This window comes from Salmo salar, chromosome ssa01, assembly GCF_905237065.1.
Source record: "Salmo salar chromosome ssa01, Ssal_v3.1, whole genome shotgun sequence".
Classification (NCBI taxonomy): Eukaryota; Metazoa; Chordata; class Actinopteri; order Salmoniformes; family Salmonidae; genus Salmo; species Salmo salar.
In genome coordinates this window covers 17,900,584-17,926,823 of record NC_059442.1, presented here as the reverse complement: position 1 = coordinate 17,926,823, position 26,240 = coordinate 17,900,584, and the positions used below count along the sequence as shown (strand labels likewise).

The 26,240-nt window shown below is 48.2% G+C and overlaps 1 protein-coding gene across 7 annotated transcripts in view; it reads left to right on the top strand.

The window, feature by feature from the left end:
- The window catches only part of LOC106570236 (protein GREB1), a 96,906-nt gene that overhangs the window by 55,094 nt on the left and 15,572 nt on the right, over positions 1–26,240 (top strand). For 3 of the 7 annotated variants that reach the window (XM_045714792.1, XM_045714791.1, XM_045714811.1), the window contains exons 2-14: positions 2,472–2,630; positions 2,943–3,044; positions 5,160–5,336; positions 8,504–8,686; positions 10,908–11,024; positions 11,240–11,365; positions 13,386–13,523; positions 14,700–14,822; positions 16,023–16,208; positions 16,427–16,804; positions 16,917–17,045; positions 23,273–23,518; positions 23,672–23,869. In XM_045714792.1, the coding sequence (XP_045570748.1) occupies positions 2,477–2,630; positions 2,943–3,044; positions 5,160–5,336; positions 8,504–8,686; positions 10,908–11,024; positions 11,240–11,365; positions 13,386–13,523; positions 14,700–14,822; positions 16,023–16,208; positions 16,427–16,804; positions 16,917–17,045; positions 23,273–23,518; positions 23,672–23,869 (2,257 nt within the window). In that variant the 5' untranslated portion in view covers positions 2,472–2,476. The remainder of the gene's footprint in view (positions 1–2,471; positions 2,631–2,942; positions 3,045–5,159; positions 5,337–8,503; positions 8,687–10,907; positions 11,025–11,239; positions 11,366–13,385; positions 13,524–14,699; positions 14,823–16,022; positions 16,209–16,426; positions 16,805–16,916; positions 17,046–23,272; positions 23,519–23,671; positions 23,870–26,240) is intronic. The other 4 variants (XM_045714795.1, XM_045714800.1, XM_045714796.1 and 1 more) reach the window with 4 other exon arrangements.

Below are 26,240 nucleotides of genomic sequence, written 5' to 3'. Positions count from 1 at the left end.
AGAACATCCCTGTGTCTTTTTACTTTCTCTTTGTGTTGCGCAGTTTGAATACACAGACCTTCGTCATGATCGATGCAGCTTTTTCCCAGAAGCTTGAATCTGATGTGGGCATTTATATGCTCCCTGTTTTTGTTTTGCCGTTTAGCTGAACGATTGATGTTCTTTATTTCACTGTACCCCCCTTCCGCCCAAGGCTCAGATTTTCCAAAAAGCAGGCAAGGCAATACGGGTGGCTTGATGAAATGCTCCCTGTTAACCAGCTGTACTTTTTATACCAATTGGAATTGAACGCCCTCACCTTTTCATCCTTCTTCATGAAACTGATCAGGCAGAGGTCGACCCTCGGTTTTAAATTGCATCTGTTCTGCGTACCCCAGAGAATGAAAGGGGTTCTTCAATAAAAATTAAACAACATTTTCAGTGGCATTGGCGGCGAAAACTGCACACTCGAGCTGTTAGGTAGCTAGCTAGCTACTGCTACTGAGGATAGCAAGGCACATTGAAATAAATTGCACTAATTGGACACAAAAATAAAGTTCTAAAACCAAGAAAACAATGTATAGTCTACCTCCTCCGTCACGTCTAATTTGAAGAAACTAATTTGAATTGAATAATATCCCAAAAATGCTCAACTATCACTTTTCAATCTCTATTCAATATTGTCACCAACTCACCAAGCTTCTCAACACATCGACCCCCCCATAATGCTCTGCGGCATAAACCCAATACAACACACTAGGTTCATTCTCTGATTCTAATCCTATGATTGGATGGACAACATGTCAGTTCATACTGCAAAAGCTTTGATTGGTTGGAGGTCATCATTATCATGTAGGTCTATGGAAGGGGGTGAGGCCTACAAGCCTCCCAGGTTTCGTATTGAAGTCAATGTACCCAGAGGAGGACGGAAGCTAGCTGTCCTCCGGCTACACCATGGCTCTATCCAGAGAGTGCTGTTGAAGTTACTATAGACCTTCATTTCAAAACAGTGTGTTTTAATCAATTATTTGGTGACATATTCATATATTTAGTATAGTTTTATCTAAAAAGGATAAATTTTTAGTGTTTCACAATATTTATTTTCATGAAATTTCACTGAGGAGCCTCCACTGCTCATAATTGGGTATTGCTCTGTTCAAGTAGACTTTTTGATTTTGCTGTGATCTGATAGGGGTGTCAGTGAGCTGACTGTGAACACTCTGAGAGACGTTGGGTTGAGGTCAGTGATAAAGTAGTCTACAGTACTACTGCCAAGAGATGAGCTATAGATGTACCTACCGTAATAGTCCCCTCAAAGCCTACCATTGACTATGTACATATCCAGCGTGCGACAGAGCTGCAGGAGTTGTGACCCGTTTTTGTTGGTATATTGTCATAGTAGTGCCTAGGGGGGCATATGGGGGAGGGAATGCTGTCACCTCCAAGTAGGTGTTTGTCCCCCTGTGTGCTGAGGGTGTCAGGTTCTTGTCCAGTTCTGGCATTTAGGTCGCCACAGACTAGTACATGTCCCTGTGCCTGGATATGATTGATTTCCCCCTCCAGGATGGAGAAGCTGTCTTCATTAAAGTATGGGGATTCTAGTGGGGGGATATAAGTAGCATACAGGAGGACATTTTGATTTGTTGAGATAATTTCCTTCCTTTTGTAAAATGCTCCTGTTTTGATTAATTTAATAGAGTGAGTTAGGTCTCCTCTATTACAAATTAGCATACCCCCTGAGTCCCTTCCCTGTTTCACAGCTGGTAATTTGGTGGGTGGGACTACCAGCTCTCTGTAACTTAGAGGGCAACCAGTGGGTCCATCTCCTTTATACCTCTCTCTCTCTCCTCCCACCTTTCAATTCAATTCAAAGGGCTTTATTGGCATGGGAAACATGTTTACATTGCCAAAGCAAGTGAAATGGATAAACAAAAGTGAAATAAACAATAAAAAGTGAACAGTAAATATTACCATCACACAAAAAAAGACATTTCAAAGACAGTTTTACTGAAGGAACCAATCAACTGTCACTTTCAGGAAGTTTTCTTCACAGCATTGTCAACATAGAAAATCACATGAAGAAAATTACATTTATTTGATGTGTTTAGAATGTTTATGTTTTTTTATCTATTTTTTCTTTCTGGGTTCAGTTTCTTAAAGATATTTTGCTTCTGGCGCTGATCTTTGTGTCTGTCTCATATTGCTCTACTGACCTGAAAAGGATGGTGTCCAGCATGGGTTTTAGTTACTGGCTCACCTTCTCACCCTGTCAAAGTATTGATAGGGGGAAGTATGACGTGCCACAAAGGTTGCCCTAGGTGACAGATGAAGTGACAACAGCGCCATATGTATTATTGAGAGAGAGATTACTCTGGATGAGTGTGGTCATGTGCGTGTGCATGTGTGTGTGTGTAAGGTGGGTTATGTCAAACTGTTAGCAGTAATGTACAAGGTCATGTTGAACTTGTGTGTGTTTAATCCTGTGTGTGTAGGTGTGATGGGGAACTCGTATGCAGGCCAGTTGAGGACCACGCGTTTTGAGGAGGTGCTTCATAACTCCATCGAGGCTTCTCTCCGCTCCAACACTGTGGTGCCACGGCCTGTCTTCTCACAGCTCTACCTGGAGGCAAAGCAGCCAACCCTGCACAACGGTGTGTGTGTGTGTGTGTGTGTGTGTGTGTGTGTGTGTGTGTGTGTGTGTGTGCTGCATGTGTGTGTTTGTGTGTGTATATGTGCACCACAGGAGGTTGTTATCACCATAATTGGCGAGGACGAGCTTGTGGTAATGACTGGAGCAGAATAGGTGGAATGGTATCAAATACATCAAACACATGGTTTGATGCCATTCCATTTGCTCTGTTCCAGCAATTATTAGCAGCCTCCCCTGGTGTGCGCACTTGTGTGTGAGTGTGTGTGTGTGAGTGTGTTATAACACTCTGTAATGAGCATGTGTGTGTCAGTAGGCCAGGTAGAGAATGAGGAGGAGGAAGATGGCTCAGAGTCCAACAGCCCTCCCATCCCGTACAAGATGAAGCCCCCGCCAGAGGGATGCTGCACCACGGACGGTACGAATACACGGTTCCCTCAGCTCTACCCCCTCACTGTCTTACGCTGCCTGGTGTCACGGCTGTCGAAAGGAGCGGACCAAAGTGCAGCGTGGTTGTACTTCCACATTTTATTAAATCCGTGAAACTTTGCAATACACAAATAACTGAAAATGAGAAAACAACAAACACTACTCAAAATATAATCACCCACAAAACCCAGGAGGAAAACCCCTACTTAAATATGATCTCCAATCAGAGGTAACGAGGACCAGCTGCCTCCAATTGGAGATCAACCCCAAAAAAACAACATAGAAATAGAAAAACTAGAATTTAAACATAGAAAAAGAAAACATAGAAAAACACAAAACACCCCCTGTCACACCCTGACCTACTCTACCATAGAAAATCACATCTTACTATGGTCAGGACGTGACAGTACCACAAAACAAAAGGGAGGGTGACAATTGTCTATGGCGGCTCAAATGCAGTCCACATAACCTTAACCTCCAGCAGAGGAGGCGGCTCCGGTTCGGGGCGTACTCCCCGCTCCACCCGCTGATCCTTCTGCTTTATTACCACCTGACCGTGGATCGTCGTCGAAAGAACCGGACTGTAGATCATTGCTGGAGGCTCTGGGCTGCAGGCCGCCGCTGGAGGTTTCGTACTAGGGAGTGTCGCTGGAGGCTCCGGACTGGGGAGCGTCGCTGGAGGCTCCGGACTGGGGAGCGTCGCTGGAGGCTCCGGACTGGGGAGCGTCGCTGGAGGCTCCAGACTAGGGATGCGCACTGGAGGTCTGATGCGTGGGACTGGCATAGGTGGCGCCAGACTGGTAACACGCACCTCAGGTCGAGTGCGGGGAGGAGGCACAGGACGTACTGGGCTGTGGAGGCGCACTGGAGGCCTGATGCGTGGGACCGGTACAGGTGGCACCGGGCTGCTGACACGCACCTCAGGGTGAGTGCGGAGAGGAGGCACAGGACGTACTGGGCTGTGGAAGTGCACTGGAGGGAGAGTGCGAGGAGCAGGCACAGGATGTACTGGGCTGTGGAGGTGCACCGGAGGTCTGATGCGTGGGACCGGTACAGGTGGCACCGGGCTGATGACACGCACCTCAGGGTGAGTGCGGAGAGGCGGCACAGGGTATACTGGGCTGTGGAGGCGCACTGGAGGTCTGGAGCTTAAGGCTGTCTTTGCTGGATGCTCAACCCAGCTTGACAACTGCAAGGCGCGGGCACAGATCGCACCGGCCTGTGAGTGCGCCCTAACGACAGTGCGCATCACCTCATAACACGGTGCTTGCCCAGTCACTCGCTCCCCATGGTAAGCACGGGGAGTTGGCTCAGGTCTCCACCCTGACTCTGCCAAACTCCCCGTGTGCCCCCACCCCCATTTTTTTGGGGGGGGTGCCTCTCGGGCTTCCGTCGTTGGGCTAGCTCCTCATAGCGTCGCCGTTCCGCTTTCGCCGTTTCCACCTGCTTCCATGGCAGGGTCTTGTCCCCTGCCATTACCTCCTCCCAGGTCCAGGACGTCCTCCGTTCTCTCTTCTCCCGAGCCCAGGATCCCTGCTCCTCCTGGGCACGCTGCTTGGTCCTTTTGTGGTGGGTGATTCTGTCACGGCTGTTCAAATGATCGGACCAAAGCGCAGCGTGTTCGTAGTTCCATATCTTTATTAATTAACCGTGAAACTAAATGCAATACACCAAACACTTGAAATAACAAAACAACAAACCGTAACGCAGAGAGAAACAAACACTACTCAAAATATAATCACCCACAAAACCCAGGAAGAAAAACCCCTACTTAAATATGATCTCCAATCAGAGGTAACGAGGACCAGCTTCCTCCAATTGGAGATCAACCCCCCCAAAAAAAACATAGAAATAGAAAAACTAGAATTTCAACATAGAAAAGGAAAACATAGAAAAACACAACCTACTCTACCATAGAAAATCACATCTTACAATGGTCAGGACGTGACACCTGGCCTGCTTAGGCTTCTGTCTGGTGGAAAGAGATCTCTGTCTGTCTGGTAACAGGTCAGGGTAACACTGTTTAACAGTTTGTGTGTGTTTGTGTGTGCATGCGTGTGGGTGTGTGTGCCTACCTATGTGTGCGTGTGTGTGTCCTTCTTAGGATTCTGCCAGGCGGGTAGAGACCTGCGTCTATCCTCTCTGGTGTCAGAGCCTCAAGACGTGCCCCCAGGATTCCTGCTGGTAGGGGCCCTGTCTGCAGGCGCACCAGACACCCTGCTGGTGTGTGCAGTCGACCGCAGGTTCCTGCCCGATGAACGGGGATGCAACGCACTGCTGGGTGAGACACACACACACACACATAGAAAGCCCAGTCTATAGCAGGGCTAGGCAACCCCTGGTCCAGAGGAAAGGAAAAAAAGGGTAAAGGTGAGAGGATAGACAGGAAGAAAGAGATTGAAGACATTGAGAAAGAGTGGCGGTGGAATGAGGTTTGCAGTTAGATGGATGGACAGAGGGAGAGTGGGGTTAGCAGCAGCTACAATGAGAGAGAGAGAGTGGGGTTGGCAGCAGCTACAATGAGAGAGGGAGAGGGGTTAGCAGCATCTACAATGACAGAGTGACAGTGGGGTTAGCAGCAGCCATATTGAGAGAGGGAGAGTTGGGTTAGCAGCATCTACAATGAGAGAGGGAGATTGGGGATAGCAGCAGCTACAATGGGAGAGAGTGGTGTTGGCAGCAGTTACAATGAGAGAAGGAGACTGGGGTTGGCAGCAGCTGCAATGAGAGAGGGAGAGTGGTGTTGGCAGCAGTTACAATGAGAAAGGGAGAGTGGGGTTGGCAGCAGTTACAATGAGAGAGGGAGAGTGGGGTTGGCAGCAGCTACAATGAGAGAGGGGTTGGCAGCAGCTACAATGAGAGAGGGAGAGTGGGGTTAGCAGCAGCTTCAATGAGGGAGGGAGAGTGGGGTTAGCAGCAGCTACAATGAGAGCGGGAGAATGGTGTTGGCAGCAGCTACAATGAGAGAGGGAGATTGGGGTTAGATTCAGCTACAATGAGAGAGGGAGTGTGGTTAGCAGGAGCTACAATGAGAGAGGGAGAGTGGGCTTGGTAGCAGCTACAATGAGAGAGGGAGATTGGGGTTAGATTCAGCTACAATGAGAGAGGGAGTGGGGTTAGCAGGAGCTACAATGAGAGAGGGAGAGTGGGGTTGGTAGCAGCTACAATGAGAGCGGGAGAATGGTGTTGGCAGCAGTTACAATGAGAGAGGGAGAGTGGGTTTGGCAGCAGCTACAATGAGAGAGGGAGAGTAGGGTTAGCAGTAGCTACAATTAGAGAGGGAGAGTGGGGTTAGCAGGAGCTACAATGAGAGAGGGAGAGTGGTGTTAGATTCAGCTACAATGAGAGAGGGAGACTGGGGTTGGCAGAAGCTACAGTGACAGAGGGAGAGTGGGGTTAGCAGCAGCTACAATGAGAGAGGGAGAGTGGGGTTGGCAGCAGCTACAATTAGAGAGGGAGAGTGGGGTTAGCAGGAGCTACAATGAGAGAGGGAGAGTTGGGTTGGCAACAGCTACAATGAGAGAGGGCGAGTGGGGTTGGCAGCAGCTGCAATGTGAGAGGGAGAGTGGGGTTAGCAGCAGCTACTATGAGAGAGGGAAAGTGGGGTTGGCAACAGCTACAATTAGAGAGGGAGAGTGGGGTTGGCAGCAGCTTCAATGAGAGAGGGAGAGTGGGGTTAGCAGCAGCTACAATGAGAGAGGGAGAGTGGGGTTGGCAGCAGCTACAATGAGAGAGGGAGAGTAGGGTTAGCAGCAGCTACAATGAGAGAGGGAGAGTGGGGTTGGCAGCAGCTGCAATGTGAGAGGGAGAGTGGGGTTGGCAGCAGCTACAATGAGAGAGGGAGAGTGGGGTTAGCAGCAGCTACTATGAGAGAGGGAGAGTGGGGTTGGCAACAGCTACAATGAGAGAGGGAGAGTAGGGTTAGCAGCAGCTACAATGAGAGAGGGAGAGTGGGGTTGGCAGCAGCTACAATGAGAGAGGGAGCGTGGGTTTGGCAGCAGCTACAATGAGGGAGTGAGAGTGGGGTTGGCAGCAGCTACAATGAGAGAGGGAGAGTGGGGTTGGCAGCATCTACAATGAGAGAGGGAGAGTAGGGTTAGCAGCAGCTACATTGAGAGAGGGAGAGTGGGGTTAGCAGGAGCTACAATGAGAGAGGGAGACTGGGGTTAGCAGCATCTACAATGAGAGAGGGAGAGTGGGGTTAGCAGCAGCTACAATGAGAGAGGGAGAGTGGGGTTGGCAGCAGCTACAATGAGAGAGGGAGAGTGGGGGTGGCAGCAGCTACAATGAGAGAGGGAGAGTGGGGTTGGCAGCAGCTACAATGAGAGAGGGAGAGTGGGGTTGGCAGCAGCTACAATGAGAGAGGGAGAGTGGGGTTGGCAGCAGCTACAATGAGAGAGGGAGAGTGGGGTTGGCAGCAGCTACAATGAGAGAGGGAGCGTGGGTTTGGCAGCAGCTACAATGAGGGAGTGAGAGTGGGGTTGGCAGCAGCTACAATGAGAGAGGGAGAGTGGGGTTGGCAGCATCTACAATGAGAGAGGGAGAGTAGGGTTAGCAGCAGCTACATTGAGAGAGGGAGAGTGGGGTTAGCAGGAGCTACAATGAGAGAGGGAGACTGGGGTTAGCAGCATCTACAATGAGAGAGGAAGAGTGGGGTTAGCAGCAGCTACAATGAGAGAGGGAGAGTGGGGTTGGCAGCAGCTACAATGAGAGAGGGAGAGTGGGGTTGGCAGCAGCTACAATGAGAGAGGGAGAGTGGGGTTGGCAGCAGCTACAATGAGAGAGGGAGAGTGGGGTTGGCAGCAGCTACAATGAGAGAGGGAGAGTGGGGTTGGCAGCAGCTACAATGAGAGAGGGAGAGTGGGGTTGGCAGCAGCTACAATGAGAGAGGGAGCGTGGGTTTGGCAGCAGCTACAATGAGGGAGTGAGAGTGGGGTTGGCAGCAGCTACAATGAGAGAGGGAGAGTGGGGTTGGCAGCATCTACAATGAGAGAGGGAGAGTAGGGTTAGCAGCAGCTACATTGAGAGAGGGAGAGTGGGGTTAGCAGGAGCTACAATGAGAGAGGGAGACTGGGGTTAGCAGCATCTACAATGAGAGAGGGAGAGTGGGGTTAGCAGCAGCTACAATGAGAGAGGGAGAGTGGGGTTGGCAGCAGCTACAATGAGAGAGGGAGAGTGGGGTTGGCAGCAGCTACAATGAGAGAGGGAGAGTGGGGTTGGCAGCAGCTACAATGAGAGAGGGAGAGTGGGGTTGGCAGCAGCTACAATGAGAGAGGGAGAGTGGGGTTGGCAGCAGCTACAATGAGAGAGGGAGAGTGGGGTTTTTCTCTTGCTACGGGAGAAAGGGGTTATTGTTACTCCACTGAGCCACCAGATGATACACACACACACACACACACACACACACACACACACACACTGACCCAGTGTTTGTGTGGTCATCCTCAGGGTTCTCGGGGAACTGTATGGGTTGTGGAGAGAAGGGTTTTCGCTACTTCACAGAATTCTCCAACCACATCAACCTGAAGCTGAGCACCCAGCCCAAGAAACAGAAGCTCTTAAAGTACCATCTGTACAGGAACGACCAGGGACAGCTGGTCAGAGGGGCTGCTATCTGCTGGAAGGGCCTCGGTAAGACGGCAGGGGGATCCTCTGCATTAACTGCAGACTCGTACATTTCCTCAGTGAAAACAATATACTTAATTTTTTCTTTAACATTTATTTAACTAGACAAGTGAGTTAAGAACAAATAATTTTTTACAATGATGGCCTATCCCGGCCAAACCCTAACCTAACCTGGACGACGCTGGGCCAATTGTGCCCCGCCCTATGGGACTCCAAATTCGGTCCGGTTGTGATACAGCCTGGAATCGAACCAGGGTCTGTAGTGACGCCTCTAGCACTGAGATGTAGTGCCTTAGACCACTGCACCACTTAGGAGCTGAGCAAATATCAAATAGGCTTTTTACCAAATGACTGTACGACAGACCACGTATTCACCCTGCACACCCTAATTTTGACTCATTTTGACTCGAGGGTCTGCTATAGAAATTGATGGAACGCCGTGTTGGTGGGAAAAACAACAACATTATAAAATCCATGTACATAAACAACATGTCATTAAAATTGGCAGAAAACACACATTTCTTTCCACAGGGCCGTGGGGTGAGACAGGGAGGCATCTTGAACCCCACCCTCTTCAGCATATGTATTAATGAATTGGCAAGAGCACTAGAATAGTCTGCAGCACCCGGCCCAGACCTGGGCCCTGAGAGTAAATCTTAGTTTGACAAAAATAATTGAGACTTTGTATGCAGAATTCTGCAACAATATCCTCTGTGTACAACGTAAAACAGCAAATAATGCATGCATAGTAGAATTAAGCTGATACTCGATAATTATCAAAATCCAGAAAATAGCCATTACATTTTACAAACACCTAAATGGAAGCGATTCCCAAACCTTCCATAACAAAGTCATCACCTACAGAGAAATTAACCTGGAGAAGAGTACCCTAAACAAGCTGGTCCTGGGGCTCTGTTCACAAACACAAAGCCCCAGGACAGCAACACAATTAGACCCAACCAAAACATGAGAAAACAAACAGATAATTACTTGACACATTGGAAAGAATTAAGAAAAAACTGAGCAAACTAGAATGCTATTTGGTCCACAGTACACAGTGGCAGAATACCTGACTACTATGACTGAACCAAAATTAAGGAGAACGTTTGACTATGTACAGACTAAGTGAGCCTTGCTATTGAGAAAGGCTGCCATAGGTAGTCCTGGCTCTCAAGAGAAGACAGGCTATGTGCACACTGCCCACAAAATGAGGTGGAAACTGAGCTGCACTTCCTAACCTGCTGCCAAATGTATGACCATATTAGAGACACATATTTCCTTCAGATTACACAGACCTACAACGAATAAGAAAAGGGCAACCTTGAAGTGAAAAACAAGCACCATAGTAAATACATCCCATATTTATGTTGATTTATTTTCCCTTTTGTACTTTAACTATTTACACATCGTTACAACACTGTATATAGATATAATATGACATTTGAAATGTCTTTATTCTTTTGGAACTTCTGTGAGTGTAATGTTTACTGTTCATTTTATTTTTTATTTCACTATTGTTTATTATCTATTTCACTTGCTTTGGCAATGTTAACATATGTTTCCCATGCCAATAACACCCCTTGAATTGAAATTAAGAGAGAGAGAGAGAGAGAGAGAGAGAGAGAGAGAGAGAGAGAGCGAGAGACAGAGGGAAAGAGTAGAGAGAGAAAGAAAGAGAGAAAGAGTGAGAGAGAGAGAAAGTCTAGAGAGAGAAAGAGAGAGAAAAAGAGAGAAAGAGTAGAGAGAGAGAAAGAGAGAAGGATTAGAGAGAGCTTAAGTCAGTGGTTAACGCTCTCCTGTGTTTCTATGCTGTAGTTTTGTAGACAGGGCTTGTTTGGGGGAGGTGTGTTTAGGAGGGGAGAGATCTGTGACCCTACCTGTCTGTCCAGGTGTGGAGGGCAGAGGTCGAGTCAGGGTTTAGGACGGGGGTCAGAGGGTAAATAGGGGTCAGAGCCTGTGGCTAGACTTACTGTGTTACTGATTAAGCCTGTGATGTTTCACAGGACAGAGACAGTTAGTCCAGCTACATGTTCCCTGACTGAATAGGTAGGGGGTTTGGGATGAGTTTCAGAGCTACAGTACAGTAACTAGAGTACAGCTTACGTTAACATGTTAGTACCGTTTACACTGGAGTGACTCTAGTGCTCTTATTGGAAGAAAAAAAAACATTAGTTCTCTCAAATGAGTATTGTGTGTTGCTGTATGACTGTCGATTCTGTCTTTTCAGAGAGCAGAGGGAGACAGACAGTGCCCAACGCCTCTGACGGGCATGTAACCTCAGACAATCACTACCCCAACCCAGCAGTCACCGCTCACCCTGCACACACACCCGGGAACTACACAGGTACACACACACACACACACACACACACACACACACACACACACACACACACACACACACACACACACACACACACACACACACACACACACACAATACACACACATACTCACACACACACATAGCGTGCACACACTCACATAAATCCCCCTCCCCCCACACACACACTATCTAAGTGTCTGCTAGATTACCATTGTTGTTTTTCGCCCCTCTAGCCGACACCCCTGTAGAACCCATTGCCCCCCCTCCCCCGGGCAACGGGAGCCACATCCCCCTATCCCAGAATCCTCTGCCCCAGACTGCCATACTGTCGAAAGGACCGGGGAGACCCACAGTTATAGGTAACCCGTGTGTGTGTGTGTGTGTGTGTGTGTGTGTGTGTGTGTGTGTGTGTGTGTGTGTGTGTGTGTGTGTGTGTGTGTGTGTGTGTGTGTGTGTGTGTGTGTGTGTGTGTGTGTGTGTGTGTGTGTGTGTGTGTGCGCGCGCGTGCGTGTGTGTGTTTGTGTGTGTGTGTATGGGTGTGCGCGTGCTTGCATGCAGACGTGTCATGTGTTTCTATACTTGTATGCATGTTTGTTTATGTATCATTATGAAGGCGAACAACATAGAATGACATATTCATTCTAGAATCTCTATGGGGTAGGAGGCATGCCTTTAAATGTGTGTGTTATCATTGTAGCCTCCCCTCCCCTTTCTCTCATCTTCCCACCTCCCCCTGAAAGGGAGAGCTTCTGTGTTTTATCAGTCTAAAGTACCCAGTAGGAGACGGCTGTATTGTGTTCGTGGGCCCCTATTGTTACGACACCCCTTTCATTCAGCAACACTTCCCCACGAAAAGTCTACCTCTCTCTTTTCTCTGCCTCTTCCTCCCTCTATCCCTGAGCTCAATAAAAGCAGGGCAGTAAAAAGTAATTATCTTTCAATTCAATTCAATTCAAAGGGCTTTATTGGCATGGGAAACATGTTTACATTGCCAAAGCAAGTGGAATAGATAATAAACAAAAGTGAAATAAACAATTAGAAATTAACAGTAAATATTACAATGATAAAAGTTTCAAAATAATAGACTTTCTCTCTTTCTCTCTTTCTCTTTCCCTCGTTTTCTTTCCCCCTCTCTCTCTCTTTCCCTCTCTCTCTTTCCATCTCTCTCTTTTCCTCACTCTCTCTTTCCCCCTCTCTCTCTTTCCCTCTCTTTCCGTCTCTCTCTCTTTCCGGCCATCTCATTCTCAGTGTGTTTAGTTGTAAAGTTGAAGGTTTCCTTCCTGCCACTCTGGGTTTTGGTAGGGGCGTTTCAACACAGGGACCCTTTGGACTTTGTCTCTGTTGCTGCATAAGAAGAGAGTAGGCAGAGTGGAGAGGGAAGACAGCATGTATAGAGGGGAAGAGGAGGAGCTGGTTAACATATGACAAAGACCATGCTATCTTTATGATCAATACTGAGCTACAGTTATACTGCAGTGGCTGGCTGGCTGACTGGTTGACTGGCTGACAGGCTGGCTGGCTGGTTGAGTGGCTGGTTGACTGGCTGGCTGGCTGGCAGACTGGGTGACTGGCTGGTTGGATGGCTGGCTGGTTGACTGGCTGGCTGACTGGTTGAATGGCTGGTTGACTGGCTGGCTGGCTGGTTGACTGGCTGGCTGGCTGGCTGGTTGACTGACTGACTGGCTGGCTGGTTGACTGGCTAGCTGGTTGACTGGTTGACTGGCTGGTTGACTGGTTGGCTGGCTGGCTGGTTGACTGACTGGTTGGCTGGCTGGCTGGTTGACTGGTTGAATGACTGGTTGACTGGCTGGCAGGCTGGCTGGCTGGTTGACTGGCTGGCTGGCTGGCTGGTTGACTGACTGACTGGTTGGCTGGCTGGTTGACTGGTTGGCTGGCTGGTTGACTGACTGGTTGACTGGCTGGCTGGCTGGCTGGCTGGCTGGCTGGTTGACTGGCTGGCTGGCTGGCTGGTTGACTGACTGGTTGGCTGGCTGGTTGACTGGTTGAATGACTGGTTGACTGGCTGGCTGGCTGGCTGGCTGGTTGACTGGCTGGCTGGCTGGCTGGTTGACTGACTGGTTGACTGGCTGGCTGGCTGGCTGGCTGGCTGGTTGACTGGCTGGCTGGCTGGCTGGTTGACTGGCTGGCTGGTTGACTGACTGGTTGGCTGGCTGGTTGACTGGTTGGCTGATCTGTTGGATAAAAGTAGTATAAATGAATGAACAAACAAACAAACAAACAAAGTGAAACAGAATGTAGGGTGCCCGTATGATATAATGAATGAATGTCAGTTGTTCTTCAAGAGGACATTATTCTGTGCTTTCTGAAACATCCCCCACGCCCAAGACATACATAACAGTGTGTTGCTTGTCCTGTCAGGTACACTCAATACAGGACCACCTAAAAAGAGACACAAAGGCTGGTCTCCTGAGTCTTCTGCTGGGGCTGAGTCTGCTGTGAAGACCCCCCCATCTTCCTCCTCCTCTTCCTCATCACGCACCAATTGGACCAAACCAGGTAGGAGAGCTCAGAGAGCGAGAAGAGAGAGAGAGAGAGAGAGAGAGAGAGAGAGAGAGAGAGAGCTTGTGTGTGTGTGTGTGTGTCTGTCTGAATCAGTCTTCTACAAGGTGTAGTTACCACCTTATCGGTCTTCTACAGGGTGTAGTTACCACTGTATCTGTCTTCTACAGGGTGTAGTTACCACTGTATCTGTCTTCTACAAGGTGTAGTTACCACTGTATGAGTCTTCTACAGGGTGTAGTTACCACTGTATCTGTCTTCTACAGGGTGTAGTTACCACTGTATCAGTCTTCTACAGGGTGTAGTTACCACTGTATCTGTCTTCTACAGGGTGCAGTTACCACTGTATCTGTCTTCTACAGGGTGCAGTTACCACTGTATCAGTCTTCTACAGGGTGTAGTTACCACTGTATCAGTCTTCTACAGGGTGTAGTTACCACTGTATCAGTCTTCTACAGGGTGTAGTTACCACTGTATCAGTCTTCTACAGGGTGTAGTTACCACTGTATCTGTCTTCTACAGGGTGTAGTTACCACTGTATCAGTCTTCTACAGGGTGTAGTTACCACTGTATCAGTCTTCTACAGGGTGTAGTTACCACTGTATCTGTCTTCTACAGGGTGTAGTTACCACTGTATCAGTCTTCTACAGGGTGTAGTTACCACTGTATCAGTCTTCTACAGGGTGTAGTTACCACTGTATCAGTCTTCTACAGGGTGTAGTTACCACTGTATCAGTCTTCTACAGGGTGTAGTTACCACTGTATCAGTCTTCTACAGGGTGTAGTTACCACTGAATCAGTCTTCTACAGGATGTAGTTACCACTGTATCTGTCTTCTACAGGGTGTAGTTACCACTGTATCTGTCTTCTACAGGGTGTAGTTACCACTGTATCTGTCTTCTACAGGGTGTAGTTACCACTGTATCAGTCTTCTACAGGGTGTAGTTACCACTGTATCAGTCTTCTACAGGGTGTAGTTACCACTTTATCAGTCTTCTACAGGGTGTAGTTACCACTGTATCAGTCTTCTACAGGGTGTAGTTACCACTGAATCAGTCTTCTACAGGGTGTAGTTGCCACTGTATCAGTCTTCTACAGGGTGTATCTGTCTTCTACCACGTTATCAGTGTCTCTGCTTCTTTTCTGCTACATACTGTGTTCTTGCGTCCACAGACAATGCCCCTCCAGTGAGTCTGTCCCAGGGGTCCTCCAACCCCCCCTCTTCTCCCGGGCCGTCTGTCACAGTGCCTGATCAGCTGCTACACACCTGCAGACTCCAGCCAGTCATCTTCAGAGGTGTGTGTGTGTGTGTGTGTGTGTGTGTGTGTGTGTGTGTGTTGTGTGTGTGTGTGTGTGTGTGTGTGTGTGTGTTTGATGTGTGTGTGTGTGTGTGTGTGTGTGTGTGTGTGTGTGTGTGTGTGTGTGTGTGTGTGTGTGTGTGTGTGTGTGTGTGTGTGTGTGTGTGTGTGTGTGTGATGTTCCTGCACCTCAATGACATTAAATGCGAGATTGCAACAAAACCCAGCAAACACTGTGGCCCTTGAGGACTGGCGCTGTTACTACACCTGTCTGTCTGTCTGTCTGTCTGTCTGTCTGTCTGTCTGTCTGTCTGTCTGTCTGTCTGTCTGTCTGTCTCTCTCTCAACCACCCCTTCACCTCAATCTGTTACTCCACCTGTCTGTCTGTCTCTCTCTCAACCACCCCTTCCCCTCAATCTGTTACTCCACCTGTCTGTCTCTCTCAACCACCCCTTCCCCTCAATCTGTTACTCCACCTGTCTGTCTGTCTCTCTCTCAACCACCCCTTCCCCTCAATCTGTTACTCCACCTGTCTGTCTCTCTCAACCACCCCTTCCCCTCAATCTGTTACTCCACCTGTCTGTCTCTCAACCACCCCTTCACCTCAATCTGTTACTCCACCTGTCTGTCTCTCAACCACCCCTTCACCTCAATCTGTTACTCCACTGCTCCTCCTATCCCCCTCATCCCTCCATCCCTCCACTCCTCCACCTCTCCTCCTATCCCCGCTCATCCCTCCACTACTCCACCTCTCCTCCTATCCCCGCTCATCCCTCCATCCCTCCACCTCTCCTCCTATCCCCGCTCATCCCTCCACCCCTCCACCTCTCCTCCTATCCCCCCTCATCCCTCCATCCCTCCACTCCTTAGGGGGTATGCATTATCTCTCTCTCCTTTTCCCCACGATCTGATCCTGTGTGTGACCCGTGTGTGTGTGACCCGTGTGTGTGACCTGTGTGTGACATGTGTGTGTGACCTGTGTGTGTGACCCGTGTGTGTGACCTGTGTGTGTGACTCGTGTGTGTGACCCGTGCGTGTGACCCGTGTGTGTGACCCGTGTGTGTGACCCGTGTGTGTGACCCGTGTGTGTGACCTGTGTGTGAGACCCGTGTGTGTGACCCGTGTGTGTGACCCGTGTGTGTGACCCGTGTGTGTGACCCATGTGTGTGACCTGTGTGTGTTTTGTCTCCGGTCCCAGGTCATGGCAGCCTACCTCGGCTGAGTGGTAAGGTGTCTGATGTGCAGGTCAGTTCCCTGCTCCAGAGCTGCTATCAGAACTGCCAGGCCCTGCCCAGGGTCTACCAACACTACGGACCCTCTCCCATACAGCCCCTGTCTGTAGAGATGCAGATACTACTCACTGTATACTACCTGGTGCAACTAGGTGAGAGAGAGAGAGCGAGAGAGAGAGAGAGAGAGAGAGAGAGAGAGAGAGAGAGAGAGAGCGAGCGAGAGAAGAGAGAGAGAGAGAGAGAAGGCAATCTGTAACGCTTCAGCGATACAGATTGAATAGCACACTAAATTGTGCAGAATGTACTATTACATTGAGACAGTGGGTAAAAACCTAGTTGGTAGTACCTGGTTAATGTCGTGTCCCTCCAGGCCCAGACCAGGTCCCGCTGATTGAGGACCTGGAGCAGATCTTCATGCGTTCCTGGAGAGAGTCCCACCTCAGTGAGATCCACCAGTACCAGCAGCCCCAGCCTGGCCTCTCCCTCCCCCAGGCTCCCTACACCCTGCCTGGGCTTCCACTGCCCCAGGCCCAGCCCCTCACCCCCTCCCAGCTGCCCTGGCTGGCCAACCTGGCAGCCTCGTCATGTGGGGGTGGAGTGGTGGTTCTGGGGGAGAAGGCCTCGATGGCTCTGGGGCTGGCTGACACCTTCAGTAGGCTGATGGAGGGACAGCTGGCTCATACCAACTATGTGGTCATCATCTGTACAGCCAAGGGACAGGAGACAGAGTCCTGCATGGTGGTGACAGGTGTGTGTGTGTAGAGGGATTGGGAGGGGGGGGGTCATTTTTTTTTGTGGGTTCCTTTGTCTGTAAGTGTACTGTGTGTGTGTGTGTGTGTGTGTGTGTGTGTGTGTTGTAGGTCAACACCAGTGTCGTGCCCTGACTGAGGGGATGTTCAGTCCCAGTGATAGTCTGAGAGAGATCAGTCAACAGCTGTCCTCTGGCATGACCCAGGAGCTCACTACCTTATGCAACTCTCTGGGACCTGGTAAGTGAGATGAGTGAGAGTGAGAGAGAGAGAGAGAGAGAGAGAGAGAGAGAGAGAGAGAGAGAGAGAAGAGACACAGAGAGAGAGAGAGACACAGAGAGAGAGAGACATACCTGACCACTGTGACTGACCCAAACTTAAGGAAAGCTTTGACTATGTACAGACTCAGTGAGCATAGCCTTGCTATTGAGAAAGGCCGCCGTAGGCAGACCTGGCTCTCAAGAGAAGACAGGCTATGTGCACACTGCCCACAAAATGAGGTGGAAACTGAGCTGCACTTCCTAACTTCCTGCCAAATGTATGACCTTATTAGAGACACATGTTTCCCTCAGATTACACAGACTCACAAAGAATTTGAAAACAAACCCGATTTTGATATCCTCCGATATCTACTCGGTGAAATACCACAGTGTGCCATCACAGCAGCAAGATTTGTGAGCAATTTCCACAAGAAAAGGGCAGCCAGTGAAGAACAAACACCATAATAAATACAACCCATATTTATGTTTCTTTATTTTCCCTTTTGTACTTTAACCATTTGTACATCGTTACAACACTGTATATAGACATAATATGACATTGCTAATGTCTTTATTCTTTTGGAACTTCTGTGAGTGTAATGTTTACTGTTCATTTTTATTGTTTATTTCTCTTTTGTTTATTATTTTACTTCACTTGCTTTGGCCATGTTACAGTTTTTTACAATCCCTTTGGCACTAATTTCAGAACCTTGTGCTAATTTTTCAAAACTCTAGACTCAAAACTCAAAACGGTCATCACCTGTAAAACAGGCTGTCCAATGTTCAAAACATTGCATTGTGCATTCATATCTTTAAAGAAACCTTGCACTTGCAGAATCATTGGTTCAAATAACTCATTTATCATGAAATACCATAGTGTCACAGTTGTTGTCGGTGAATGAGGACCAATATGCAGCAGGTACGTGAATGCTCATCTTGATTTTTAATTAATCTCAAAAATGACCATACAAAATAACAAAACACGAACACTCGACAAATAAACAGTCTGGTAAGGCACAAGGCTATACACAGAATAATCACCCACAAATCACACATACAAACACACCCTAATATATGGAACTCTCAATCAAAGGCAGATAGACAACACCTGCCTTCAACTGAGAGTCCCAACCCCAATCAACCAAACATAGAAACACACAACCTAGACTAACCATAGAATTACTAAACATAAACCAAAACCCGGAATTACTAAATCAAACACCCTTTACACAAAACACACCACCCCGAACCACAGAAAACAAATACCCCCTGCCACGCCCTGACCAAACTACAAAACAATTAACCTTATATACTGGCCAGGACGTGACAGTACCCCCCCTTAAAGGTGCTACCCCAGAAGCACCTTAACAAAAAAATAACCCCAAGCAACACCAACAAAAAGTCCCCTTTTCTAAAGGGAGGGAAGGGAGGGTGGCTGCCGTCAACGACGGCACTGTGCTACACCCCCCTCCCCAACCCACCTATTTCTGGAGGTGGCTCTGGCTCCGGCCGTTCCAGGCTGTCGGGCCACTCTGGCATCGCCCGGGGGCAGTCGGGGCAGTCTGGCAATTCGGGAGAGTCTGGGCAGTCTGGCAATTCGGGACAGTCTGGGCAGTCTGGCAATTCGGGACAGTCTGGGCAGTCTGGCAATTCGGGACAGTCTGGGCAGTCTGGCAATTCGGGACAGTCTGGGCAGTCTGGCAATTCGGGACAGTCTGGGCAGTCTGGCAATTCGGGACAGTCTGGGCAGTCTGGCAATTCGGGACAGTCTGGGCAGTCTGGCAATTCGGGACAGTCTGGGCAGTCTGGCCACTCCGGCAGTTCAGGGCAGTCTGGCCACTCCGGCAGTTCAGGGCAGTCTGGCCACTCCGGCAGTTCAGGGCAGTCTGGCCACTCCGGCAGTTCAGGGCAGTCTGGCCACTCCGGCAGTTCAGGGCAGTCTGGCCACTCCGGCAGTTCAGGGCAGTCTGGCCACTCCGGCAGTTCAGGGCAGTCTGGCCACTCCGGCAGTTCAGGGCAGTCTGGCCACTCCGGCAGTTCAGGGCAGTCTGGCCACTCCGGCAGTTCAGGGCAGTCTGGCCACTCCGGCAGTTCAGGGCAGTCTGGCCACTCCGGCAGTTCAGGGCAGTCTGGCCACTCCGGCAGTTCAGCGCAGTCTGGCCACTCCGGCAGTTCAGCGCAGTCTGGCCACTCCGGCAGTTCAGCGCAGTCTGGCCACTCCGGCAGTTCAGCGCAGTCTGGCCACTCCGGCAGTTCAGCGCAGTCTGGCCACTCCGGCAGTTCAGCGCAGTCTGGCCACTCCGGCAGTTCAGCGCAGTCTGGCCACTCCGGCAGTTCAGCGCAGTCTGGCCACTCCGGCAGTTCAGCGCAGTCTGGCCACTCCGGCAGTTCAGCGCAGTCTGGCCACTCCGGCAGTTCAGCGCAGTCTGACCTCTCTGGCGACTGTTGACTGGCGGGCAGCTCTGACGATGACTGTTGACTGGCGGGCAGCTCTGACGATGACTGTTGACTGGCGGGCAGCTCTGACGATGACTGTTGACTGGCGGGCAGCTCTGACGATGACTGTTGACTGGCGGGCAGCTCTGACGATGACTGTTGACTGGCGGGCAGCTCTGACGATGACTGTTGACTGGCGGGCAGTTCTGACGATGACTGTTGACTGGCGGGCAGCTCTGACGATGACTGTTGACTGGCGGGCAGCTCTGACGATGACTGTTGACTGGCGGGCAGCTCTGACGATGACTGTTGACTGGCGGGCAGCTCTGACGATGACTGTTGACTGGCGGGCAGCTCTGACGATGACTGTTGACTGGCGGGCAGCTCTGATGATGACTGTTGACTGGCGGGCAGCTCTGATGATGACTGTTGACTGGCGGGCAGCTCTGATGAAGACTGTTGACTGGCGGGCAGCTCTGATGAAGACTGTTGACTGGCGAGGCTGGGTTGACGCACTTGTAGCCTGGTGCGTGGTGCTGGTACTGGGATTACCAGATTATGTACACGCACCTCCAGGCTAGTGCGGGGAGCGGGAACAGGACGAGTCGGACTGGGTTGACGCACTTCCGGGTCCGCACGAGAGACAGGAGCTGGAAACCCAGGGCTATGGAGGCGCACAGCCGGTCTAGATCTTACCTCCTGCACAACCCGCCTTGGCTGGATGGAACTAGTAGCCCTGTACGAGCGGGGTGCTCGTACAGGGCAGACTGGGCTGTGCAGGGGCCTGATGGTAGCCGTGCGTAGAGCGGGAGTTGGGTAGCCTGGTCCTCGGAGGCGTACCGGCGACCAGATGCGCTGCGCAGGCATCCTCCTACCAGGCTGGATGCCCGCTCTAGCACGGCACCTGCGAGGGGCTGGAATAACGCGCACCGGACTGTGCGTGCGTATGGGTGAGATAGTGCGCTCCTCAGCGAAACATAGCGCTCTCCACCCCATACGCTCCTCCATATAACCACGAGTAGCTGGCTTCCGGCTCTTCTTACGCCTAGCCAAACTACCCGTGTGCCCCCCCCAAAAATTTTCTTGGGGGTGCCTCTCGTGCTTCTCCTTCAGCGCGTACTTGGCCTCGTACCACCGCCTCTCTGCCTTGGCTGCCTCAATTTCCCCCTGCGGGCGTCGATAATCCCCAGCCTGATGCCAGGGTCCGGCCCCGTCCAGAACTTCCTCCCAAGTTCACTTCTCCCGCCAGTCCAACTCGAACTCCGTCTGCTCCTTCCTCTGCTGCTTGGTCCTTTGGTGGTGGGTGATTCTGTCACGGTTGTTGTCGGTGAATGAGGACCAATATGCAGCAGGTACGTGAATGCTCATCTTGATTTTTAATTAATCTCAAAAATGACCATACAAAATAACAAAACACGAACACTCGACAAATAAACAGTCTGGTAAGGCACAAGGCTATACACAGAATAATCACCCACAAATCACACATACAAACACACCCCTAATATATGGAACTCTCAATCAAAGGCAGATAGACAACACCTGCCTTCAACTGAGAGTCCCAACCCCAATCAACCAAACATAGAAACACACAACCTAGACTAACCATAGAATTACTAAACATAAACCAAAACCCGGAATTACTAAATCAAACACCCTTTACACAAAACACACCACCCCGAACCACAGAAAACAAATACCCCCTGCCACGCCCTGACCAAACTACAAAACAATTAACCTTATATACTGGCCAGGACGTGACACATAGGAACATTCATTTAGATCACCCACACACAAGATACCGATAGTTTCACTGTGTAGTTGTTCGTACAATAATTAAATATTCTAGTACAAAATATGTGATACATGTTTCATTATGGTACTACACGTAAATACATCACTGTAAAAGGACTAGTAGAGAGAATACTACAGACACAGTGGAATCATTGAACAAAATATGACATTTATTGATGAAATACAATAAAATCACAACATCAAAGCAAAAATAATTTGCTACAAAAAAAAGAAAAAACAGTAAAACATCAACTGCAGTGTTCCTCACCTGGCTCACTGTAAAAAGCTAAACAAAAGATTGATTACTGTACTTCTATATTTCCATCAACCCTGTCTTGTGGATTTGGCCACAGGTTCTCATCCACATCACAATGGATGTTTTCATTAGCCAAACATCTTGGGAAGAATCTTCGGGCGAATCCAGGCCTGACACTGGTCTGCCGTGATGTCATTGCATGCGTCATCCATGGCCTGGAGAAGGGTGGCTTGTTCATGAGGGCGCCTATCATATACCTTCCACCTCCATGTGGAGAAAAAAATCCTCAATTGGGTTAAGGAAAGGAGAGTATGGGGGTAAGTACAGGGTGATAAATTGTGGATGGGCCTGAAACTATGCTTGAGCATGGTGGAACCTGACATTATCCCACACAATGACATAGGTCACACCATCAGCTCTACAGACCTGATTTAGCTCATCAAGGAAGGTTACATTTGAACAGCGAATCATGTGGCTGCCTGCAACTCAATATATAGAGTATATAGAGTAGAGAGCTTTAGATGTTGTTCGACCTAACATTAGAACGGGCAAGATGCGTAATCTAAGCAACTTGACCGTGGTATGATTGTTGATGCCACACATGGTGATTCCAGCATCTCAGAAACAGCTGCCCTCCTGGGATTTTTACACACTACAGTCTCTAGAGTTTACAGAGAAGGGTGCGATAAACAAAACACATTCAGTGAGCGACAGTTCTGTGGGCCAAAACACCTTGTTAATGAGAGAGGTCAGAGGAGAATGTCCAGACTCATTCACGCTAACAGAAAGGCCACAAATGCTCAAATATCAGCTGTTTAAAACAGTGGTGTGCAGAAGGACATCTCTTAACGTACAACACCGTGAATAATTCAGCCTGTTGTGGAGGCAGGGGGGTCCTACCCAGTGCTAGATACTAGATAGGTGTACCTAATAAAGTGGCTGGTGAGTGTACAGTAATGTCAAATCTGAAAACATGGTCTGGAAAAGTGGTACATGGGACCATAGAAACAGTGTCTGATAAAGAATGATGATGAAATATTACAGCCATAGATAATGTAGTCCAATTGGTTTATATTGTTTGTCAGTTTCCATAAAACTATGCATTAAGAGTAATGCAACAGTTACTTATCATTTTGAGGAGTTGTATCAATTGATAGTTAGATCATTGTAATGACATGAATAGACAGTCATCTCAGATGTAATGTGTGAATTGCATTTTGAAATGGTAATACTTTGATGTTAAGTTGTGTCATTTTGAACAGGTGATTTTAGTTTAGATTTCAGTGAACAAATGATCTTAACTTTATGTCTATTGTATCCAAGCAATTGGAAAAAGTGTTAGAGTTTTGAATAATGTGCATTTTGATCATTGGTTGTGAGTTTTGTGTCTAGTTTTGAAATATGGCATCAAGGTTCCGAAATTAGTGGCAGAGTGATTGTAAAAAACTGTAATATATGTTTCCCATGCCAATAAAGCCCTTTGAATTGAATTGAGACAGAATGAGCGAGTGAGAAAGAGAGAGAGAGATATGGTGTGTTTGTGTATATTTACACATCTTAGACTAACGGTTTGGATTTACTGTTTCTCACCATACTGTGTGTGTGTGTGTGTGTGTGTGTGTGTGTGTGTGTGTGTGTGTGTGTGTGTGTGTGTGTGTGTGTGTGTGTGTGTGTGTGTGTGTGTGTGTGTGTGTGTGTGTGTGTGTGTGTGTGTGTGTCAGAAGGTGATGTAGATGTATTGCTGGAGAGTGCTGCTGTGGAGAGCAGGAGCCAACTGACCCCCCTGTCCATCAGTCAGGAGTGTACAGGAGACAGCAGGCCTATCGACAGACAGACGGCCAGAGCTACAGGCATCCCCAAAGAGCCAGCCAGAGACACACACACAGACAGAGCAGAGAGACCCAAGGCATCCTGCTCAGGTGAGACACACACACAGACAGAGCAGAGACCCAAGGCATCCTGCTCAGGTGAGACACACGCACTGATCAGGAAATGTTTGTAGTTTGACTGAGCTACATACTATATGTGTGTGTTGAATTGAATTTGTGTCTGTACTTGCGCATAGATGCTTTTTGTGTATATATTGTGTCTAACATGTGTGTTTCCACGTGTGTGTGTAGAGTACCGTGTGGAGTGGCGGGAGGTACGGCCCATCCAGTTGGTGGTAGCCAGGAAGCTGCTGTCCCATGTGTGTGCCATCGCTGACTCCAGCACTCAGAACCTGGACCTGGGCTCCTTCGACAGGGTCCACTTCCTCATTTGTGTCCCTCCTTCTGAGGTCACCTTCCAACAGACTGTACTGCATCTCTGGAACTCAGGTAACTGTCCCTCCTCTTTTCCCTCCTCCCCTCTTACCTCCTCTTTATCCTCCTCTCTTACCTCCTCTTTATCCTCCTCTCTTACCTCCTCTTTATCCTCCTCTCTTACCTCCTCTTTATCCTCCTCTCTTACCTCCTCTTTATCCTCCTCTCTTACCTCCTCTTTATCCTCCTCTCTTACCTCCTCTTTATCCTCCTCTCTTACCTCCTCTTTATCCTCCTCTCTTACCTCCTCTTTATCCTCCTCTCTTACCTCCTCTTTATCCTCTTCTGTTTCTTTTACTTCTATTCCACCTGTCAACAGACTCCTCTTCTTCTTTCTTTTTTAATTCTTTTTTTAAATATAATTATTTATTACAAAACACACAAGGAAGAGGTAACATTAAAGTATTAGAAGATGAAGGACAAACAATACAGCATCAAGACACTATCAAACATGTATCAGTCTTTCAGCAACAGAGCCATCCTTATGTGTGAGGGTGCGTGTGGATGATAGTGATATAAAATATGTCATAGTTTCCTTTTTCATGATCACAATCTTGTGAAACCCGAACCCTCCAAGATCCCCCACAGTTCCCAAAGGCTCAACCCTCCAAGATCCCCCACAGTTCCCCAATAGCTGTCCCTCAACCATTCGAGACCCTCCCACAGTCCCCCCCCCAAAAAAAATGCAATTAATTCCATTCTCCACCCCCAAGAACCCCTCAATGCACCAACAACCAAGAGAATGAACTAAAGAGAAAAAAGGAAAAGACAGAAGAAAACAGCAAACAACAATGCCATTTTTTAAATTGTTTTATAATAATTTTAAAACAAAGGACATCAATGACAACTGAAATCATAACAGCAATGCTTACTTTATATGTTTGTGTGCATGTCTGGCACTATTACATGTATGTGTGTGTTCTTGTATGTGTTTATTTGAATGAGAGTGTGTGTTTATGCATGTGTACCAACACCTGCACGGCATCAGCCTCAGCAAACCGGCATCAGTTGTAAAAACACTGACACTTAGTGTCATTCAAATGTACTTTTATTAGGTTTTATTTAGACTTTTTTTCCCTTTATCTTTTGACCATCATTCTCTCTCTCACACAGCAACTCCACTCCCACTTGTCTCCAATTCCACATACCAACCCTCAGCTTCCCTCAGCCCATCCCATCTATCTCTGCTGGCCACCCACTTCGTATTTCTACGCAACACATATCTTTCAACTATGCTATGATGTTTAACATACAATTTCAATCTATCTAATCGAATAGAATCTACAGATTGCGTGTTGAAGATAAATAATTTTACTAAGAGTATTAGTATATTAGTAATTGACTGACCCGGTCTCTCCATATCTCCTAACAGTACTATTTCTAGGGTCAATTTTAGATCAATGCTCTGCATTTTCAGCCATTCCTGAGCCTGAGACCAGAAACAGGCTTCCTGAGGGCAATACCAAAATAAACGGTGTATTGATTCTGTATCCTCACAACAAAATCTGCAGAGCTTCGATGATTTTATGCCCCAAATATTCAACATTTTGTTGGTGGCAAGAATTCTATCTAATAATTTTAGCTGAAAAGCACGAAGTCTTGAATCTTGCATTGCTTTATATATCAACTCATACACCCTGTACCATGGAATCGGTACATCAAAAATCTCTTCCCAACTATTTTGCAATCTGTATGGCACAGTTGTCAACATCCTGGTCCTCAAATAAAACTGGTATACTTTCCTATTTATGATATTTTTATTCCTCCGCCAGTTTTGATCCTTTATTTTGGGCAGACAGACCAGTTCCCTACCTCCTCCCGCTGCCAACCGCCTCCTCCATTTTTGGGGCAATGCTGTTTGGTTGTACTCTTGGATTGAGCAGACCTTCCCGTACAATTCTGATAACTCCATGAAGGACATAACTCTACCATTACAATTTTCAATATCATTTAAGAACAAAGTACCCTTTTCAAACATATTTCCCATAAATACAGGTATTTTATCAACCAGCACATTTGAGATCAGCCATAATATTTGTTGTAATATTTGTTCTATCTTTTCAGGGGGATGAAATTGTAATTGTAGCCAGCTCTGCGATACTTGTTTGAAAAAGACTGAGACATGGCAATCTGCACAAAGGCAAAAAGGTCATTTTTAAACAATGGATGAGCTTTTCTTATTAATCTACTTGAAAACCATTTAGGGTTCAAATAAAACTTTAAATTTGATGTTTTTAACTTTCTTCTTCTTATTCCTGCTCGTCCTCCCCCATCTTTCCTCCACCTCCATCCCTCCTGAGGTGACTTCCAGGAAGTTGTCTTCAGTTCTTGTTCTCCTCTGACTGATGTCTGTTGTGTAGCAGGCTGAAGACACAGAGCCCCCTGC